Source organism: Rana temporaria, chromosome 12 (genome assembly GCF_905171775.1).
Source record: "Rana temporaria chromosome 12, aRanTem1.1, whole genome shotgun sequence".
Classification (NCBI taxonomy): Eukaryota; Metazoa; Chordata; class Amphibia; order Anura; family Ranidae; genus Rana; species Rana temporaria.
In genome coordinates this window covers 101,008,024-101,030,330 of record NC_053500.1, presented here as the reverse complement: position 1 = coordinate 101,030,330, position 22,307 = coordinate 101,008,024, and the positions used below count along the sequence as shown (strand labels likewise).

The 22,307-nt window shown below is 38.3% G+C and overlaps 1 protein-coding gene across 6 annotated transcripts in view; it reads left to right on the top strand.

Annotated features, from left to right (window-relative positions):
- The window catches only part of SRCIN1 (SRC kinase signaling inhibitor 1), a 461,563-nt gene extending 440,001 nt beyond the window's left edge, over positions 1-21,562 (top strand). For 2 of the 6 annotated variants that reach the window (XM_040329863.1, XM_040329861.1), the window contains one exon: positions 21,157-21,562. In XM_040329863.1, the coding sequence (XP_040185797.1) occupies positions 21,157-21,351 (195 nt within the window). In that variant the 3' untranslated portion in view covers positions 21,352-21,562. Of the gene's footprint in view, positions 1-5,764; positions 8,209-21,156 lie in introns of those variants that run through there. The other 4 variants (XM_040329864.1, XM_040329865.1, XM_040329866.1 and 1 more) reach the window with 3 other exon arrangements.
- The last annotated feature ends 745 nt before the right edge of the window (positions 21,563-22,307 follow it).

The following is a 22,307-nucleotide window of genomic DNA, read 5'->3' as shown; positions in this document are numbered from 1 at the left end:
AATAAGGATCATTATCTCGGACTAGAGAAATGCCTTTCTATGATAGAAAACTGGATGACAAAGAGTTATCTCAAACTCAACGGCTCAAAAACAGAACTTCTCCTGTTTCACGCCAACCGGAAAAATTATCCAGTAACAACATGGACACCCCCGCCCATTCTGGGTAAAACTATCGGAGTCATCTTCGACACCAACATGACAATGGATGCACAAATAGGGTCAGTGGTCAGTGGATCCCACCATCTGCTACGCCTACTACGCAGACTCACCCCCTTTATCCTAAAGGAAGACATAGCAGTCGTGATGGGTACAATTATCAACTCCAGACTGGACTATGCAAATTCCCTTTATCTCTGACTCCCCAAATACCAAATAACTTGCCTTCAAGTCGTTCAAAATACGACCGCTAGACTAGTGACTGGGAAAAACACATGGGAATCAATCTCACCTTCTCTGAGATCCCTTCATTGGCTCCCAGTAAAAGACAGAATCACTTTCAAAGCACTCTGCTTAACACATAAGTGTATCCAAGGAAACGCCCCCCAATATCTATGCGAGCAAAATAAAAGCTCACAAACTCAATCGCGTTCTGCGATCCACCAACCAAAATCTTCTCCAGATACCCAAAGCCAGATACAAGTCCAAAGGAGAACGTAGATTCGCAGTCCAAGGACCGAGACTGTGGAACGCTCTGCCAACCACCATCCGATTTGGCGGTGAACCACTAGGCCTTCAGAAGAAAGATCAAGACCCATCTCTTCTGAGATCAAAAAAGTTCACTCGGGGAATGCATACTAAGCGCCCAGAGGCGATTCAGTTTGCATGTGTTGCGCTATATAAGTCTCTCACTCACTCACTCACTCAGTTCTTGGAAGAGGAATACTGGGACTGTCATTTGTCAAATGCCTAATTTTCATTTATTCACCAATATTTTTATATTTTATAAAAAAAAATGTCTTCCCTATATCATTGTAGTTCACTTAATATGCACTTGATCGATTTTATGATTAATTATTGATGAATATTATTCACTGTTGTAGATATGTGGTAAGATTATATATATATATATATATATATATATACAGTGATGAAAATAAGTATTTGAACACCCTGCTATTTTGCAAGTTCTCCCACTTGGAAATCATGGAGGGGTCTGAAATTGTTATCGTAGGTGCATGTCCACTGTGAGAGACATAATCAAAAAAGAAAAATCCAGAAATCACAATGTATGATTTTTTTAACTATTTATTTGTATGATACAGCTGCAAATAAGTATTTGAACACCTGAGAAAATCAATGTTAATATTTGGTACAGTAGCCTTTTTGCAATTACAGAGGTCAAACGTTTCTTGTAGTTTTTCACCAGGTTTGCACACACTGGAGGAGGGATTTTGGCCCACTCCTCCACACAGATCTTCTCTAGATCAGTCAGGTTTCTGGGCTGTCGCTGAGAAACACAGAGTTTGAGCTCCCTCCAAAGATTCTCTATTGGGTTTAGGTCTGGAGACTGGCTAGGCCACGCCAGAACCTTGATATGCTTCTTACAGAGCCACTCCTTGGTTATCCTGGCTGTGTGCTTCGGGTCATTGTCATGTTGGAAGACCCAGCCTCAACCCATCTTCAAAGCTCTAACTGAGGGAAGGAGGTTGTTGCCCAAAATCTCGCAATACATGGCCCCGGTCATCCTCTCCTTAATACAGTGCAGTCGCCCTGTCCCATGTGCAGAAAAACACCCCCAAAGCATGATGCTACCACCCCCATGCTTCACAGTAGGGATGGTGTTCTTGGGATGGTACTCATCATTCTTCTTCCTCCAAACACGGTTAGTGGAATTATGACCAAAAAGTTCTATTTTGGTCTCATCTGACCACATGACTTTCTCCCATGACTCCTCTGGATCATCCAAATGGTCATTGGCAAACTTAAGACGGGCCTTGACATGTGCTGGTTTAAGCAGGGGAACCTTCCGTGCCATGCATGATTTCAAACCATGACGTCTTAGTGTATTACCAACAGTAACCTTGGAAACGGTGGTCCCAGCTCTTTTCAGGTCATTGACCAGCTCCTCCCGTGTAGTCCTGGGCTGATTTCTCACCTTTTTTAGGATCATTGAGACCCCACGAGGTGAGATTTTGCATGGAGCCCCAGTCCGAGGGAGATTGACAGTCATGTTAGCTTCTTCCATTTTCTAATGATTGCTCCAACAGTGGACCTTTTTTTCACCAAGCTGCTTGGCAATTTCCCCGTAGCCCTTTCCAGCCTTGTGGAGGTGTACAATTTTGTCTCTAGTGTCTTTGGACAGCTCTTTGGTCTTGGCCATGTTAGTAGTTGGATTCTTACTGATTGTATGGGGTGGACAGGTGTCTTTATGCAGCTAATGACCTCAAACAGGTGCATCTAATTTAGGATAATAAATGGAGTGGAGGTGGACATTTTAAAGGCAGACTAACAGGTCTTTGAGGGTCAGAATTCTAGCTGATAGACAGGTGTTCAAATACTTATTTGCAGCTGTATCATACAAATAAATAGTTAAAAAATCATAAATTGTGATTTCTGGAATTTTTTTTTTGATTATGTCTCTCACAGTGGACATGCACCTACGATGACAATTTCAGACCCCTCCATGATTTCCAAGTGGGAGAACTTGCAAAATAGCAGGGTGTTCAAATACTTATTTTCCTCACTGTGTATATATATATATATATATATATATATATATATATATATATATATATATATACTATTTAGAGGCAGCACTGTGACTTTTGATCAAAGGCTGGGTCTCTGTCTGGGTTTTTTCTTCATAAAAAATAGTTCCATGTACAACTCCCAGGGTCACCTTGGTACCCACCTCCCAAGACTACACTAGTCTCCACCCCCTACCCACCTTCTAGCACCATCCCAAAAAGCCAGTTTTAAGTGAAAGTGGCATACTAGCAACCCACAACCAGGAGGAAGAGACTGAAGAGGGGAAACTCAACATGGAGAACACAGGCAGGCGGCACAAGTACATTTACAGCAAGGCCTGGAAGTGCTGGCACATTCTGGCTGAGAAAAACTGCTTTTTGTACACACCATAAAAATATTTTTGTTTTTAAGAGACGCAGCTCCCACCCTTTTGTTGTCATGTCAATGACATTTACTATTTATTTTTCCTGCTTTCTACTTACTGGGTCTCTGTGGCAGTTGTAGTGGTTAGGCCACCAGTAGGGGAGCTGTCCTATAATTGCTTTGTATGTCCCTAGTGTTTCAATTTTGAAAATATACTATTATATTTTATAACTATAAACTACTTGCTCTAAATTGATGAACATCTGACTTGATAAAATCAGAAAGTAATTTCACAGTAAGTATTTTTGTGAAAATTTTTTTACAGTGATATGTCAGAATGTAAAAACGAATACACTGTATATGATCTGGGCTAACTTTCTAGCAGTTGTGTTTCCCAAAAATTTACATTTGACAATAAAAAAATGTTTTGCTAGTTATTTTCTACATTTCATAGGCAGGTACTCCTTTTTTTTTTATTGTATAATCTGATAAGTGTTGCTAGGAGTTTTCATGAACATATAATTTTATCTCTCGAGTAATTGTATGTATTCCTTGCTCAATTGAAATGTATGTTATCATAAGTCCTAACATGCTATAAAATGATTGCTTTGTATAATCTCTCATTTTGCAAAACAGTTGCTCTTAGTGTTGGGTCTATAAAAAATTACCTGTTTGTTACTCATCTTCACCCACCATTACCCCCATTCTGTTTTAATCAGGTATTTTTAAATGTCCATACTTTTTTTCTAATACCTCAGCTGTTCTTACTCCTAGATAAATCCCCTCTTATCGCTAGTTTTATGTCTTTCTGCTTCTTCTGCTTTCCTGCACCTTCCCTACATTTTTGTTTTACTTCTGTTTTCCCCTTTTTTTTGGTAAAACATATGTACCTGTGCTTTCTCTGCACCTCTCTGTCTATATTTGTTTGTTCATCTATCTATTTTCTGCTTGTTTCAAATGCAATAATAGGATTCTATTCGCACGTGATGCTTTTCCCCACTACAGTGACAGTTTTTCTCCATTCAATCACATAATTTTCTCTACTATCTACTTAGTACTGTCTACTCCTGGTCACTTCAATCTTTGCTGCCTGTTTGTCACAAGCAGATACATAAACCAAGTCAGATAAATGAATCTCTAGCCCCTTTTCTTCCCAAGCCACGCCCCCTTTTTTCCAAATTCCATTTTGACTCCTTCACTATAGGGGCATCTTAGTAACCAACTTTTTTTTATAATCTCTCCTTTATCAATACCCAAGAACAGTTTGCCCAACGTATAGTGCAAATGGATCTAATCACTCTTTCATCTGCTTGCATGTGGTTTGGTCTATTATACTTTATTTGTTTTAGCTTCTCATATTGTCTACTTCTTACAGGAATCAAATGTAATGACCCCATCATTACATTTGTGTCATATTAACACGACTCATCTCTAATTTGATTTTCCCTCCCCTCTCTCCTTTCTTCCAATTACATTTTCCATCCCGTCTTACATCCAGTTCTGCTGTTCTTTCAGAAATCCATCTCTGCATCCAATTTATATTCTCCCCATATAACTTCACACTACAGTAAAACCTTGGTTTGTGAGCATAATTCGTTCCAGAAACATGCTTGTAATCCAAAGCACTTGTATATCAAAGCATTTTTTTTTACAGGGTATAAAAGAGAAGGGAGGCACCTCCTAAGTGTAGCAATAAGTTGCTAAATGTTGTACCTTCATTAAATGTAACCATATTGCTACACATATGCCGCGTACACACGATCATTTTTCGACATGAAAAAAACGTTATTTAAAATTGTGTGTGCGCTTCACATCATTTTTCGGGTTCTGAAAAACAAAAAAAAAATTCGGGCACGCTGCATTTTTTAACGACGTTTTAAACAATGTTGTTTTTCGGGTTGTAAAAAATGATCATGTGTAGGCTAAAACAACGTTAAAAACCCGCGCATGCTCAGAAGCAAGTTATGAGATGGGAGCGCTCATTCTGGTAAAACTACCGTTCATAATGGAGTAAGCACATTTATCACGCTGTAACAGACAGAAAAGCGCAAATCGTCGTTTACTAACACGAAATCAGCTAAAGCAGCCCCAAGGGTAGCGTCATCCTCATGGAACTTCCCCTTTATAGTGCCGTCGTACGTGTTGTACGTCAATGCGCTTTGCTAGAGCATTTTTAAAAAACAATGGTGTGTGGGCAACGTCGTTTTAATGATGAAGTTGGAAAAACTTTGTTTTTCTACATGCCGAAAAACTTAGTTTTTTTTCATGCCGAAAAATGATCGTGTGTACGCGGCATTAGAGTCTCCTCTGTTCTTTTTTTATACTCAGTTGTGACATGACTCTACTCTTATATCAAGATATCGCTTCTATATCGAAGCAAAATTTATTAAAACATTTTGCTTGTCTTGCAAAATGCTCTTATACCAAGTTACTCTGAACCCAAGGTTTTACCGTACCTCTTAAGTTTCCTCAGCTTTCTGATTGCTTTTTTTTGTCACTTTATCAGAGATCTGTTCTATGTTTTATTTTACGTGTTCCCCACCACTGGCATTTTATCCATTGTTTTTGCTGCCATTTTTTCTCTCACCCATAAGAGTTTACCAAACAGCTCTTTGCACTATCACACAGAAACAGTAATGTCACCTATATATATGTATGAAGAGTAAATTCACTATTTTAATTTCATCAGTTTGCTTCTTACTCCTCTTTCCAGGCAGCTAGATCAACTAAAGAGGCTGGTAGTGCAAATGAGACTAACATGGCATCGGATAAAACTGTACCTTCACGAACCGCTATTCCCGTACTAACTTCGTTTGGTACAAGAAACTCCTCTATTTCCTTCTAAATTATCTACTTTGCAACTTTGTACTCAACTTTGCTCTTCTCATCTGAATTCTTTATGCTCTTTTCAAGTATGGACACTGAACTAGCCAACTTCTTGGTTGAATGTCCCCTCACCTCTTTCCCCTCTGCATTTTGTCAGCTTGAAGACAAATGACATGGCAAAGGGGCGAAAACACAGAAAGGAGCATGAGAGATGGGACGGACAATAGTCGGCGTATTCCATGGTGCCTCCCACCTCCCCAGGCTTGACTGTTACCACACCTGCATCTTTCCAAACGATGTATATAGGAACATCAAGATCTTAGGACTTTACAGGACTCTATCTCGGGGTCCCGAGTATTGTATGTTGCTTTGTTAAATGTTTTTTTTCCATTTCTGAGCTTTATTTATGTGTTGTTTCTGTAGACATCTAGATATGTCAAAATGATATTTTTGTGTGTTGCATTGCCAGCAATAAGCAAAGACCCCTCCCTACCCTTAGGAGAGCAGATTGTATTTATGGGTGTTTTATACTGCACCCTCAACTTCATGGTTGCCCAAATATGTAATCTGAATAGGTATTGAAGGTCCTGTACTGTGCCTAAATACATTTTAAAAAGCACAGGCAAAAAAGTGGTGGCTACTGTGTCACCATGAATATGGTATCAAATGAACACTCACGCAGAGTATGAAATGCCAAGATCAGTGAAACCAACATTGTTATCTTTGTCTAGCAATATCTATCCTCTGGCCAGCTTTGAGAAGCTGTGGATTTAAAGGCACAATTTAAAGTTTTGGTGTTCCAGTAAGAAGTTGTTCGGCTGCTGGAATTATAAGAGTCAAAAGCTGCCCTGTGGGATTGTGCAGAAAATTCCATGAGGGTTTTTAGGACTGTATATGTAGGACATTCCCGTGTAACATAGTATAATATAAGCACAGAAACTGAAAACACTATTGTCCGTGAAATGTGTGTGTGTGTGTGTTGGTGACTTGTGTGTCTACAAAACTGTGTTCTATCAAGAGGGGAGAGACCGGGCGAGCACATTACATTATTTTCTTGACTTCTGTCTCTTCACACGCCAAACAACCGTCTTTTTTCTTTTGTATTTGGACATATTTTGTACAGGCAGATTGAGTTTTAAAACGATTGCAAAATATTATATTATATCTCTCACCGCAATGACAAAGTTGCAAACTCTTTCCATTCCGTGAAAGTGTTTTACATTTTTTACTAATTTATTAAAAATATATAAATATATATGTATATATACAAAAGAAATACTGAACATATCTCTTTATGTCCAACTTTAAATTTTTTGTTTTATGATGTAAGAAGGCTTATATGAACAAGGTATTTCCACATTGGGGTTTAAAGCGTATAATAAATACTAAATAATACTGTAAGCTACAGGGGCAGTCCAATGACAGGGTATATATAGTTTCATTCGTACTGTGAGAAAAGAGAAAGGTCTGTGGCACCCTATAGAAGTGATAAGTGAAAAAAAAAAAAAAAAAACCTTTGCCACATCTTCTTTCCTGTATTAAAAGAGAGCAGCACCAAGGTATCACTTTATTACACACTCAAAATAAATATAAATTATATATAAAATAAAGAAAGAAGGTGCTTCATATATATATATTTTAAAGTGGCTGTAAACCCCTACATATACCCAGTGAGGTGACTAGGCTTAGGTCATACACAGAGATAAAACAAATCCTTCTAAATTAGTTGTACCTGTTGATACCTGACTTCTCTTCTCTACAGATATTCACAGTCCAGAATTTATACAGCATTTCTGAACTGTCAGAAAGCAGGGGTGGGGAGCTAAAGTTACACTCTTCGGATCTCAGTGAGGAGAGCACTGAGAGCTGATTGGAGGGAAAACACAGACCCCTTCACACAGGAACAGAGCTGAGGCTGTCAATCACAGTCTATGTGCTGGAGCGCCTTCCCCTGTCACCTTTTTATCTCTTGGTGTCAGGAAAACCTGACAGAAGTGACTAATGCAGATAGCAGAAGGACAAGGCAGCAGAGAGAAATTACACTTAATGCTCTGGATTGAGACAAGTACACACTATAGAGGGATATCCTTTGCTCATATTTCATGTCAGAGGTTTACAGCCACTTTAAGTCCCTGTTCATTTTATGACAATGTTCATTTTAAATGCTACTGTAGGAATATATTTATTACCTATTTTGTTGTTAGATATGGTTTGATCTGTTGTTGCTGTACGTTGAGCATATTGGTATTTTACACTGGTAAGGTCAATTGTGAGTGTTACTTATAAGTCGGTAGAGATGCTTAAAATTAGACATTTGCCGAATGACCAATCTATATACTTTCCTCTAAAACGCATAGGGGATTTGTGTTAAGGAAAAGAGACATTTCACTTACAGTCATAAGTCAATGCCTTTTGTTTTTTTAGAGAATGGTACATTTAATTGGTACTGGATACTGGGGTAACTACCTGGTCCCATTAAATTATTCCTATTTGAGGTTTCATGTAGCTATGCCTTTATGGTCATGCCATTAGATGGAGTATGAGTTTTTGTTTTTCTAGGAGAACTTTAGGGGTGGAGATCAATTCAGTTACAAAATGTATAGCTCCCTTGAAATCCCGACCAAAGTGGATCGCTAGACCATTGTTTCTCAACCTGGGTGCTCTCTGGGTTTGTCAGGGGTATTTTTGCACAGCGTCATGCATTTGTATAATGTAGGCAGGCCCGCACTGTTGAAATGCATGATACTAATCCAGGGAGGGTGGCGCTCATGAGACAGGGACGTGGGAGTGGGGGGGGTGGAGTGTGTGTTCTGATGTAAAAGAGGAAAACTGAGGGTTCTGATGTGAAAATGGGATGGAGGCAACTGAGGATTCTGATGTGAAAGGAGTGTGGCGGATGGGGATGCAGGGCTCTTATGTTAAAAAAAAAAGAAGGTTGGCTGATGTTGGCTCTGATGTGAAAAGGGGAGGGGCTAAGAACCTTAATGTGAAAGGGGGGGAGTAATGATGATGTAAAGGGTTGATCCAATCCCAGATTTTGCATTCTTTCAAAGGGTGCCGTGGCTGAAAAAAAGGTTGAGAAACGCTGCTCTAGACAACTTGGCATTAACAGTGACACCTGTCAAGAAACCTCCAGTTTAAAAAAAAAAAATATTTGGACCTGGTCCCTGACCTTGATGCCCATACATTTAATGAGGTGTATCAATAATTCTGAGACCTGCGCACACACAATCAACATATATAAAATGTTAAGTTTTACACGCAATTACACTTAGAATTAAGAGTTAACCTACTTCTAGAATAGAGTGCTAGGCTGATGTCAAGAATTTGTTGCTTAAGCAGTGGGGTATTTTAGGAAAAAATGAAACTAAAATTTGCAATAAGGCTTCCTGTCTTATCCCTTGCATTATTTACATACAGAAATACCAGTGGTTGGACATGTGTCTTCAGAGCCAGGGCCCAAGATTGTAAACCGTACTGTATTCCTGCTATATTTACAAAAGCTATGGATTGTTCATCTATATCATTTTATCTAAAAAGACAAAAAAAATTATATACATAATTTATAACTGTTTACAGTATTTGTTAAATTGAGAAATGTATATTGCGCAAAGACTAAGCAACAGTTCATTTTGGTGCAGTACAAGGTACAGTTTTACCTGTGACAACAATTAAGTGCAACCTGTCTGAAACCAAATACAGTTGTGGTAATAAATAAAATTTAATTTGTTTGAAAAACTTTATTTATAAAGTTTTACCTGCTTGTTGCTATACTTGCTGGAGCCATCAGTGGGTACTGTGGCCTTCTTTTTCTGTACAGCCCCTTTGAAATAGTTCTGTGACTAAAGAGCCATGAGTTTTTACCTTAGAGTAATTCTCTCATTTAACCCCTTTACTGCCACTGCCGTAAGTCTTACAGTGGTGGCAGTAGGGTGTTATACACACACACTGTGTGTGTACACTCCCACAAGCTTTACAACCGTCTGATTGTTTTCTGTGACCCTAGAGTATGCCATTTTCCTCTGGTGTGACCCTCCATCACCACACTTCTTGGCCTCTGTTGTACCACCTGCAGGCCCAGGACCCACATGGCAGGTGCTGTTGGATGACAGGGTTGGAGAACAGCAAACATCCATTTGCTGGTCTCCCCTAGCTAAAACGAACCCGGAAACGACTTGTAAAATGTCAGTTATGGTTTATGATGTCATTTTCCCTGGTTCTTGCAGCCAGGGAAGAAACATTAGCTTCAGTGGAATGAAGGTAAGACATCAGGGGTCCACTGATGTCTCATTAAAGAGAACCTGTTTTTAAAAATATATCACATAGGGGACTTTTTGTCCCCTATGCGATATACATAACGTTTTAGTGCAAGTAAAAAAAAAAGTTACACCTACGCACAACCCCCCAAAAAATATTTAGACCGTCCCTCCCCTACATGCGCGTACACATGAAAATAAATGCACACAGTGGGGGAACCTACATATGAAGACGCTGCTTGCAATGCACAATACATATTGCCATACCATCGTACACTGTGACAGCAATAATTTTAGGCTCATAAATCATGGCTAACTTAAGCTGATGAACTGTGGGAGCTTTTAAAGCATCACCTATGGAAAATATAGGGTACCAAAGTTTGTAATTTTCTGGGCTTGTGCAAGATTAAAGATCAACATCTATATACTCTGTGTAACCTCATCTTTTGTATTTTACAGAAAAGAATAATATATTGTGTTTGTGTGCCCTTAACTTTAATGGACATTTTACACACAATAAGTCTTTGGGCAAATATTGTGAGAATTAAAACAATCGGAAACCACCACCATTTTATTCTGCAGGGTGTCAGCTTTCACAAAATATATAATGTTTGGGGTTTTTAACTAGTCTTTAGGCCTAAAATTATTTATTTGAATGTGTGCGGAAAACAGCTTTTTCAGCAACAGCGTAAAGTGTTAATTTAAAAACATTAATATCGCATAATGTGACTGGCTCTCTATGGAGCCGGCTCACACATCTCCAGAGCGGCTCCGGTGCGAATTTCACAGGAGTCCTATGTGTCTTCTGGTCCGGTTCAGGTTTGAAACAGATCTGAATGGGTGAACGGGGATGCACCGTTGCCCTGCTGTGAGAGGGTCCGTGCTGCGGTGTGAACCCAGCCTTAAATGTACAATTTTGGGAATTGTGCCCTTTGTCAGGCCAAATAGAAAAATTAAATTAGTGAGCCATATAAAAAGTGATGAAACCAAAAAACGGTAAGATACATTGTTTCAGTTATAGAGTAATCTTAACTATGAATGCATAGTAATACCATACAGCATCATCCAACTTGGTGTGGTGCAATTTGCCACGACTGTAATACCTTTTTGCATGTTCAGAAGCTACCTGGAACTGGCCTGTAATCCATACATATATAAAGTATTTAGTTTGTGAATTCAGAACATTTCTATTTTAACAGATGCTCAGTATTTCCTCCTCTTAGAACTTAGGTACTTAAGTCTAGCAATTCTTTCTTTTTCTTGCTGACTTGTTTCCCCCAATATAGCAAGGGTAGCAGGGGCATTTATATGTATGTAGGTATAATAATTATATAATAAAATAATAGAGTTATGCCGCTTACACACGATCGGTCAAACCGATGAGAACGGTCTGATAGACCATTTTCATCGGACCAAACCGATCGTGTGTGGGCCCCATCGGTTATTTATCCATAGGTTAAAAAAAAGCAATCTTGTTTTAAATTTAACCGATGGATACCTAACCGATAGAAAAAAAAACATCGTTTGTAGGCACGCCCATCGGTTAAAAATCGACACATGCTCAGAATCAAGTCGACGCATGCTTGGAAGCATTGAACTTTGTTTTTTTCAGCACGTCGTTGTGTCGATCGTTCTGACACGATCGTTTTTTAACATCAGACCGTTTTCATCGTATGGACCGATCGTGTGTACAGGGCATAAGTGTTTCTCCTTTGCTCATATTAGAGTAGACGTAACTGCTGGGGGATGAAAACTCATAAATCCGCCAGCAGTTTTCGAGTGTGTACACCTATAGATCTCTATGACTACATACATAATATTCAATTATGTATTAAAGTGCACAAATTCCCAGTGCAAAACTGAAAGGTAAATTAGTGCAAAAGTCCATATATGAAGTATCACAGAGGAATACAGGAAGTGACAGAAAGTTCTCCGAATAAGTGAAGCTAAATATCCAGGCACAAATCTTGTGAATCAGATGACAAATCCACCACCACTTATGTATGAGCTGCTTACCAATAAATTCAAGCATGTACAACATGGGTCAATATGGATCCTGGATAGACTGTCACTCTCTCTCCTGTATCACCAATCCTCTATGTCAGACCAACTTTCTCCATAGATGTTACCCAAAGGAGAAAAACACTCACATGGTGTGATATCGTTTTCAAATAGTTTAATATAAAAAGATATTGCACTCACATGTAAAGCGGTTAAAAAGTGCGATCGATAATCGTATAGCCGGCCGGCTCTGCTGTCTGCTCGTCCTTCCGGATAGACAGCGTGGATCGTGGTGACGTCAGCACGTCGCTCCTCCCTACGCCGTTTCGTCACAAGGATGACTTCTTCCAGGGGATACCTTGGAAGTCATCCTTGTGACGAAACGGCGTAGGGAGGAGCGACGTGCTGACGTCACCACGATCCACGCTGTCTATCCGGAAGGACAAGCAGACAGCAGAGCCGGCCGGCTATACGATTATCGATCGCACTTTTTAACCACTTTACATGTGAGTGCAATATCTTTTTATATTAAACTATTTGAAAACGATATCACACCATGTGAGTGTTTTTCTCCTTTGGGTAACATCTATGGAGAAAGTTGGTCTGACATAGAGGATTGGTGATACAGGAGAGAGAGTGACAGTCTATCCAGGATCCATATTGACCCATGTTGTACATGCTTGAATTTATTCTTGCTCTGGTAAGCAGCTCATACATAAGTGGTGGTGGATTTGTCATCTGATTCACAAGATTTGTGCCTGGATATTTAGCTTCACTTATTCGGAGAACTTCCTGTCACTTCCTGTATTCCTCTGTGATACTTCATATATGGACTTTTGCACTAATTTACCTTTCAGTTTTGCACTGGGAATTTGTGCACTTTAATACATAATTGAACATTTATGTTAATTCAATTTGCAGCGCAGCTTTTCTTTTTATATTGTATTTTGTGTGTGTATCTTACATATAAGTTGCAGCAGCTTTTTATATATTTTTTTATTTTTATTATTTTTCTCACATATGTTTATAGTGTCATCACTAATTCACTCACAGACCTGCGCAGTATCTTCCTATTTTGTATACATACATAATATGTGTAAAAATAACCAAAAATTTGGTTAAACGCTGCGCTCAAATAAATAAAAGAAATAAACAACTGAATGTACCAAGAAAGCTGCCAGCACAAAAAAAGTTTGTAATTCACAACTCAAATATAGAATGTAAAAAGGGTGTGCAGTGCTATAAAGTGATAAACAAAAGCAATATCGAATAAAGTGAATAATAAACAATACTAAATAAAATAAATAGACTGTATAAATAAAACACTTGTGCCATATGTGACCACCAATATCTGAATCATGATGGAAAGTGTGCAACAATCAATAATAGAAATAGGGCAATTGAACATAAAAAAGGGAAATAAAAATGATAAGGAAAAAATTAATTATCACAAAAGTCCATGGACAAAATGAAAATGATGTAGGTAGTGGTGGAAAAAAAAGATTCACTGTGGGAAAACAAAGGCAGAGTCCAGGAAGTGAGTCCCAATCTTGAACGTGAATGACAACAATTAGTCTCCTTCCATATAAAAGCAATAGCAAGATGGTGGAAAGGTGATCATAAAAAATGAAATCTTCCATCCAGAATAGTGAACACCCAGAGTGTGAGCAAATAATCTGCTTACCAGAAGGAAAGACCACTAAGGCGGTCTCACCAGGCACAGGGAATGCCAGGTCTCCCAAAAACGTATGCTGTGTCTCAAGCTGTAGGATTCGGTATCACTCAAAAATAAAGGGAATAAATTCTCATAGTGTAGTACTTATATTTAATGAAAAATGAAAGTATTGCGCTTACAAGAATAATATAAAAATGCATGGTGTATAGTAGTAACGGGAGCGGTGTCTCCTCAGGCTTCCTCTGCCTGTTCAGTGCCGTGACCATCGATCTCAAACAACACGATGACATCAGAGTCAGCAGTCTACCCTACGCACGTTTCATCGCAACAGGACGTCGTCTAGCCATTTGCATCTCAGCATAACTCTCTCTAACAAAACTCATTCTAACAAAATCTTTGGGTCTATTAAACAACACTGGCATACTCTTAAAATACAATTTGGTTAATTAATTTCAGAATTTTCTTTTGTGAATTTTAGATTTCGATTTTAGACCCCTTTCACACTGAAGCGTTTTTACAGCATTTTACGTTAAAAATAGCGCTATTAAAACGCTCTCCATGCATTTCAATGGACCCTTTCACACTGAGTCCTGCAAGAAGCATCTTTGGAGCGTCTTTTGGGCGCTGAAAAAAAAAACGCTCCAAAAACGCCCCTCTCCATTGAAATGAATTGAAAGCGCTGTAAAAACGCCTTACCCTTTCACACTGAGGCACTGCAAAAACGCCCTAAAACGTTAGGGTCTTAACGGTGCTTTACCAGCACATTGGGATTGCAGATGAGGCTTCGCTCAAAAAACGCTTGAATAATGCTCAAAAAACGCCCCAGTGTGAAAGGGGCCTTAGGCTGCATTATGTATAACAGGATTGTATAAACTGTCACATTGAAAAAAAAACACAAGTCCATCTAGTTCAACCAATAGAAATAAATAAAAATAGAAAACCTCAGAATACAGAATCCTATACGCACAGCTATCCAGAAGAAGGCTAAAAGCTCAATAAAGCATGATCCAATTAGCTACAGTGAGAAAAAAATACTTCCTGATCGCTCAAGAGGCAATTGGATATTCCCTGGATCAACTGCCTCTGTTGTTATGACCGATAAATGTTAGTATCGGGTACATTTTATGCATTTAGGAATAGGTATTTATTACTCTAATAAGAGCAAGGGAGAAACAACTTCTTATCTGTGTAAAGGACGCTCCATAGCAATTAGGGAATATTACAGCTGTCTTGGTACATATTCATGAATAAATGACCCTGTGGCCTTTTCTATATTGGGAAATCAAGAACTGATAGATATACATTACGTATGCTATTGGAAGTAGTCAAATAGAGCAACGCTTGGCTGGCCATTTCACAAAGATATCACATACAGGGTTCCAATTAAAATACGTGACTGATTCAGTACCCAGAACTTAATGCGGAGGAAATACAATGTTGTTCTGATCATGACTTTGATCTATACTTGATATTTATTATATTGTATTTATTTGATTGGTAATATTTTTTCAGGTTATATTTGATTTTATTGCTTTTAATATGCATCCACACCTGTCATTGACATTTTCTTTTTTTAATGTGATTACTATTTACCCGTTTCAGCAATGTTTGACTCACTGATACTATGTTTTAGACCAGCCTGAAGAAGGGCACAATGCAACAATGTTATTATCGCTACACTTTGTTTTGAAAACCCTCTTGCTGGTGGACACTATATGATTTAGCCATTTGGGCGATTTTTGTTGTCTATTTCTACATATTTCAAAGGCAAAAAGCAGTTATAATATAAAAAAAGTTTTCTTTTCCAGTTTGAATAGTGATTATTCTAAAACAAATGTTACTATAGATAAAAAATCGAATTTTATACATAAAGTGTTAATTATTTTTCTGCAACTAGACCCATATATTATAAAATGACCCATATATTATAAAATGAAAGTGAAGTTCTGCTTTTCTGCCCCCCCCCCCCCCCCCAATTACATTCAAACACATTTTTATTTTTGGCTGCGAGACCATTTACAAAGCGCAGAGTGGCTCGCACATGTGTAGTGTGAACCCGCAGGATTTACAATGAGCTTCCCTTAGTAAATATGCTGGGACCCAAAGAACCAGCCCAGGTGAGTATGGCGCTGTTCTCTTGGACAGGTAAGTGTCCTTTTATTAAAAGTCAGCAGCTACAGTATTAGTAGCTGCAGACTTTAAAAAAAATACACACAGCCTGAAGAACCTCTTTAAATTAGGTGTCTGGTACAATGCAAGGTGAAGTTTTTTACAAATAAAAACAAAACTTTTTTTTATTTTGCATATGCATTTCTTTAACGCTTACGCTACAAAAAAAAACTAAAATTAACCTTTTTTTCCCGCAAACAGTAAAAAAAGTAATAAAATAATTGTTAAAAATAGCGTGTAGTGAGGGAGAAGCTACAAAGAGAAGGGAGAATAAGTTATTAATTATGACTAGTTAGGAATGGCAAGGAGATTAGGACACTTTTTTTAAAAAATATCAAATATATATTTTTTCTATTTGATGATTGCTTCCGAAACTCCTGTGCAACAATAAAAAAAATTGCTAGTGATGTTTTTAAATACATTTTTACTGTAATAGGTGGTAAAATACTGCAATAAATCTAACATGGTATTTGCATTAAAAGAGAAGTTCGGGATTAAAAAAAAACTAACAATTATTATCACCTAGCTGTCGCCTGCCGCCTCCACAGTGAGAACTGAGCAAACACACACACTGATCGCTCACCTCCCCCCCTTCGCTCTGAGCAGAGAGCCATGACCATCAGTCAGTAGCTCTCTTCTCTTCGCTCTAGCGCTTACTGGAACGCTGGGCTGTGGAGGGGATGGGAGGGGGCGGCTCAGCCTCTGTTGAGCCAGGTGGCGGTCCAGGCATCTGGGTGGATCCCAACCATATGGTCGGGATTTTTTCCGAGTCTGGACCAGCTGAGTAAAGTCAGCCGTCAGCAGCCTTTGGCATGTAGTAAAGTTATGTAAATTGAGCATATCGTTTTCTTTCGTCATTGGGAACTTCCTGGGAGACTGTCATTTCTGGTTAAGCTGGTCGTATGCACAATGGTTAGGTTTGCATATCCAACATAAGTCTGGGTAGTTCTGTTTATAACACATTTAGCCATGCCAACATGTGAACAAATATAAACTTTTCTTTTCTTTTTTAGAGATCTCTGTGAAATCTGCATACACTGCTAATGCACTTGCTGTAGGAACAAATATCCTGTCCCAACTAAACAATATATGTGTTTAAAGCAAGGCACTGTCATACATATGCAGCTTAGCTGTGTTTTACCTAACTGGCTGATATTTCTGGTCAATCAGGCCAACATTATTCTTTCTTTGAGCAGATCAAATGGGAAAATAGGCATAGAATGAGATAATGGGGCCCAACCTCCAAATTACCAAAAATTACATCTTGTTTAGTGCTTTTATTTAAATGCCTTTTTGGATAGGGTTGTTTTTTTTTTTTTTTTAAGTGTGTGTGCCTCTTTTGTATTTATTGTACATTTTCCAACAACATGTACTGTTAAAAAATGCATGTAAAGTAAATTAAACTTCATGTAAACAGGCAGCACCTGTTGGGTTTGTATGGATAGTGCAGTTGTTCTAGAAAGCCAATCCTGTCACTGTCAATCATTGGCTGTATTGCCACAAATACCAGTTCAGTCAAGGCCTTATTTATTAGCCTTAAAGTGTTTTCCACTTTTGAAGCTCAGTCAGATTGGGATAACACATACATTTTAACTTTTCGTCTTGTCTTCTATTTTACATAGCACACATTATTTAAAAAAATGTTGTTTACGTTTTACAAATTGTTCTGAAAACAATGAAACTGATGTTTTCTGTTATGTAAGCTGAGGAGGTTTAAGGGATTTAAACCATTGGTTACATTTTAGATATTATAAGTTCACATATTATACAGCACCAAAATTAAATACCTACATAAAAATCTTGCGGTCCAGGAACTTTTGTTTTTGCCACTTTAAGTATTTAGCACAGATAAGTGGGATGTGTTGGATAACCTTTGCAAACACAGGAAGAACATACAACATATTTATGGGTTTTGTATATCCTTCCAATGTTTATGTGACTCCTCTACTATAAAAATTCATAAAGGTAGTATATAACCACACCTGTTAAATACTGGGACCTTTTTACCTTGAATGAGCTTGCAAGCTGAAATTTTCATGGTGGGCACATTATCCTGTAGGCTAAAATATGTGCAGCACACAAAGTTTACTACAAGGTTGCAGTGACTTGTGTTCATGATATTGGCTTGTTGTTTCACACTGTTTCATATACAGTATATATCTTGTAAACTAAAGTACTTTATGTGCTGAACAAGATAATCACTGCTCTGTGAAAATGATCTGGACTTCACTAAATAAAATACAGTGCCATCAACACAATGTATTCTTATCATTTAGCCATATTTAACAAATGAGCAAACCGTTTTTCATTTACCATCATTGCCTATCTTTGCAGCACTCAATATTTTCTCACATAACATTGCAGAGCCAGAAGGGAAAACGGCACTTAATTTTTGATTGCAGGTCCAAGCAGGGAGCAGATAGTTATACAAGGGATGTACATTGTGGACAATCCACAGTAACCCATTTACAATATCTTATAAGGTCTACATTTAGTGTTGCTCCATGCTTATGAGCTAATAAATCACTTTTGATGTACATGTATACAAACGTCGATATTATGTAAACACTGATGAGAATATATATATATATAGTATACTTGAAAAGTGAAACCAACACCAACTTTCAAATAAAATATTGAAATGCTATCCAACGCTGCTCTCAGCCACTCAGATTTCCACTCCAAACTGATCATATTTGGGGCTTACATTTTAAACTTGGGGTTTAATTGGGGGGGGGGGGCACTCATACAGTGACTACACGTGAATTATTAAAGAATATCTAAACCCATAACGAAAAATATATTGTTCCTAACAAGTCCTTAGTTGTGTTTGCTGCATTTCTTTTCTTTTTCCAGGCCTTTTTCCCTTTATTTTCACTGGGTAATCCTGAAAATAGCACACTTCCTATCCTGGTGTGTCTATGCTTACCACTTTACTGTCTCTGTGGAGGAAGCCATTTTTGCCACCTAGGATGAACTTCAAAAATGCCTGCCTCACATCTCCTTTACATGGGGAGGTTTTCAGTTTACAAGAAAAGATAACATTATTGCTCTCATGTCAGTTCAAATAAGTGACAAGAACACTGCATTTCTGGTATTTGTTGTACTTGCTGAAATAATGGTTAGCCTGAAAAAAGAAAATTAATGCAGTCACCACAACAGTGGTAAAGTTATCCTTTCAGAAAAAAGGACCTTTCTGCCTCCATCCAGTGCATGTTTTAGACTAATCTGCAGGAAGACCACAGGTTGGGAAGAATATTTATGAGCTGGAAATGCATTATATTTGTAAACATCTTAAAATCTAACAGTATCAGATTGTTTGCTTGGGCATATAGTACAACATTCCTATGCACTGGTATTCATAAATGTTAGTGCAGCGTGATTAGAAGAGAATTTGGACTGAGATGAGGTGTGCAGGATGTTGAGGAAACATGTGAGCACCTGGTTGTTGCATGATGTTTAGCAATATTGTCTCGACGTTGTCAAAAAGTGGTGAAAATAAATTGACAAGAGGAGAACATTTTTTGTACAAATGGTTTGAGCATGGTTAATAGTTGTGAACTCTTCACTGTTTAATACCTCTCAAATCGTTTCCCTTTGCAAGTGATTCTGGGTAATGATGTCATTTTGTACATTCAATGCTACACTTGTAGACTATAGCTCAATGTATAAATATATGGATGCCATAAATATTCGGTGAAACATAAAAGTCTGAGTTTTTGATTTTTTTTGGAATGAATCCTTAATTTCCTTTTACAAAAACACATACATTTCATCTTGCTTTATTTTCAGAGTATAGCAGTGCACAGGTGTTTAAAGCAGAGGTTCACCCTAAAAACATGTATTTATGCAGTTTTTTTCTTTTTTTTTTGCTGTACATACCGTCTTATTGTTATTTTCCACCCGGCTTCCGGGTTCTCACTTGAGTAGGCAGGTGTTCCTATGCAGAGGCTAGATGATTGACGCCTTGTGAAAAACTTCCCCCCGGCGCATAAGGCGCATCACCAGATTTCCGAAAGTAGCCGGCTCTATACGGCGCCTTATGCGCCGGGTGAACCTCCGGTTTAAATTGTTGTTATAAAACTTCAGAAATGTTTCACATACTGTATATACAGTAATTCCATTGCAAATCCAGGCAATTTAAACAGAATAAATCTCAACTATTGCTGGACAGATTGAGATTTTATTATACCTTCAGCTGCCTATTGCTCTTTAACTGAAGGTAATTGCTTATGCATATTTAGTGAAAGGCTCAATATGAATTGTACAGGTTTGTAACTGCTTACATTTCACAGTCTTTCCAATTATCAGATTCCAGATTACAGATTCACCTACATTGTACTGCATGTCTATATTCTGTAGAATCTTGTATGTAAAAAAATGTGTATCCAAAATGACCATTGGAGCCAAAAAGCAGTCCTAATAGTGCACAGTTTCAAGAGAACCAGTGAGGATTGTCTATGGGCTGTATCCAATCTGCTTAGATGTCAGACTTGATCTGTAAGCATACAGTATCTTTAGTATGTAAACACATATTAAAGATATGCCAAATTATCAAGATAATGCATCCACAGTGTTCAAATGTCCTTATTTCACATTTCTAGATGTATCATACAAGATCTTGATATTTCAGATACAGAACATTTTGGATAATGGAGAACTTTTTTATATCACTTTTATAGGGAACTTGTTTTCAGCATTTAAGTCACAATTCCTCTGAAATAGGCAGTAGTTATTAATTTATAGTTGGCATCGGTAATATAATGAGAGATTTATTTTTTACCATAAAATCTCTTTCTTGAAGTCCATAGAAGGGCACAGAAATAAAGTAACAGGGGGTTGAAGCTGGCAAACCTTATTAAAATGGTGGGCTGCCCATAGACGTTGTGCCCCAGTTTTGTGAGAAAGCTGTATATAGAGCAGAAAATGGAAGGGTGGGACCCATGTCCCTCCAAAGGACAAAAAATTAGTTTATAGTAAGAAAATGTTTTGATTGGTGGAACTAGATGTACTTGTGTCTTTTTTCAATCATCTTTCTTTATCGTCCCCTGAGGAATACAAGTTGAAATTAATTATAGATGTATGGAACATTCAAAAGCAATCGGACTTTGAACAACAGCCACTAAAAGACCCAATAGATGTGTGTGGGATTAACTAAATATTTTTTTTTTCTGGAAGGTCACAGAAACAATTGAGGAGCAAATAGGAAATTGCCTCTGCAAGAAGAGATACCAAAGAGAAGTCAGGGCCAATAAGGAGCTCAACAAGGAATGGACTGTCTCCTCAAGAGCAAGTGGAGGACAACTAAATAACCCCCTAGAGGAAACCTCAGATGGGAACACCTTGAATCAACAACAGGGTGGTAAAGAATAAAGCCTCGAAAAACCCATCCTAGAATTTCAGGACTTCAGAAAGATATATTTGGAGAAGGATAATTGGACAGTTTCCAGAATAGACACGATGCTCCAGTCCTTGAAGTATTAAAGGAAAATTGGAGAAAATAAACTGAGCGGGTATTAGTCAACTCAGAGGGCCAGATCCACATACATTTAGATCGGTGCAGCGTATCAGAGATACACTACGCCGCCGTACCTTACCTGGTGTATATTCGAATCCTCAGCGAGTTTGCGCCGTAAGTTACGGCGTCGTAGTGTATTTCTGGCGGCAGATTTGAAATTGGGCGGGTTGGGGGCGGGTTTCATTTAAATGAAGTGCGTCCCCACCCCGAATGAACTGCGCATGCGTCGTCCCGAAATTTCCCGCCGTGAATTGCGCTAAATGACGTCGCTAGGAGGTAATTTTTTTAACTTAGACGTGAGTTACGTCCATCACTATTCACGGACGACTTACGCAAAGAAAAAAAATTCAAATTTAGACGCGGGAACGACCGCCATACTTAACATGGCAAATCTATGTATACGCCGAAAAATACCAGCTTTAACTATACGCCGGAAAAAGCCGACTACAGACGACGTTAGAAAATGCGACGGCCGTGCGTACGTTCGTGGATCGTCGTAAATCTTTAAAATTTGCATACCCGACGCGGAAAACGCCACCAAGCGGATGCCGAAGTATTGCATCTTAGATCCGAAGGCGTACAAAGACGTACACCTGTCGGATCTAACCCAGAAACCGTGGTATCTTGTTTTGAGGATTCAAAACAACGATACGACACGGGAAATTTGAAAGTACGCCGGCGTATCAGTAGATACGCCGGCGTACTTGCTCTGTGGATCTGGCCCAGAATGATTAGGACCTTATTGGAGAAAGTGTGTCTATTGTAGGCGAGCAAAGATAACAACAACGTTTTTATACAAAAATACAAATTT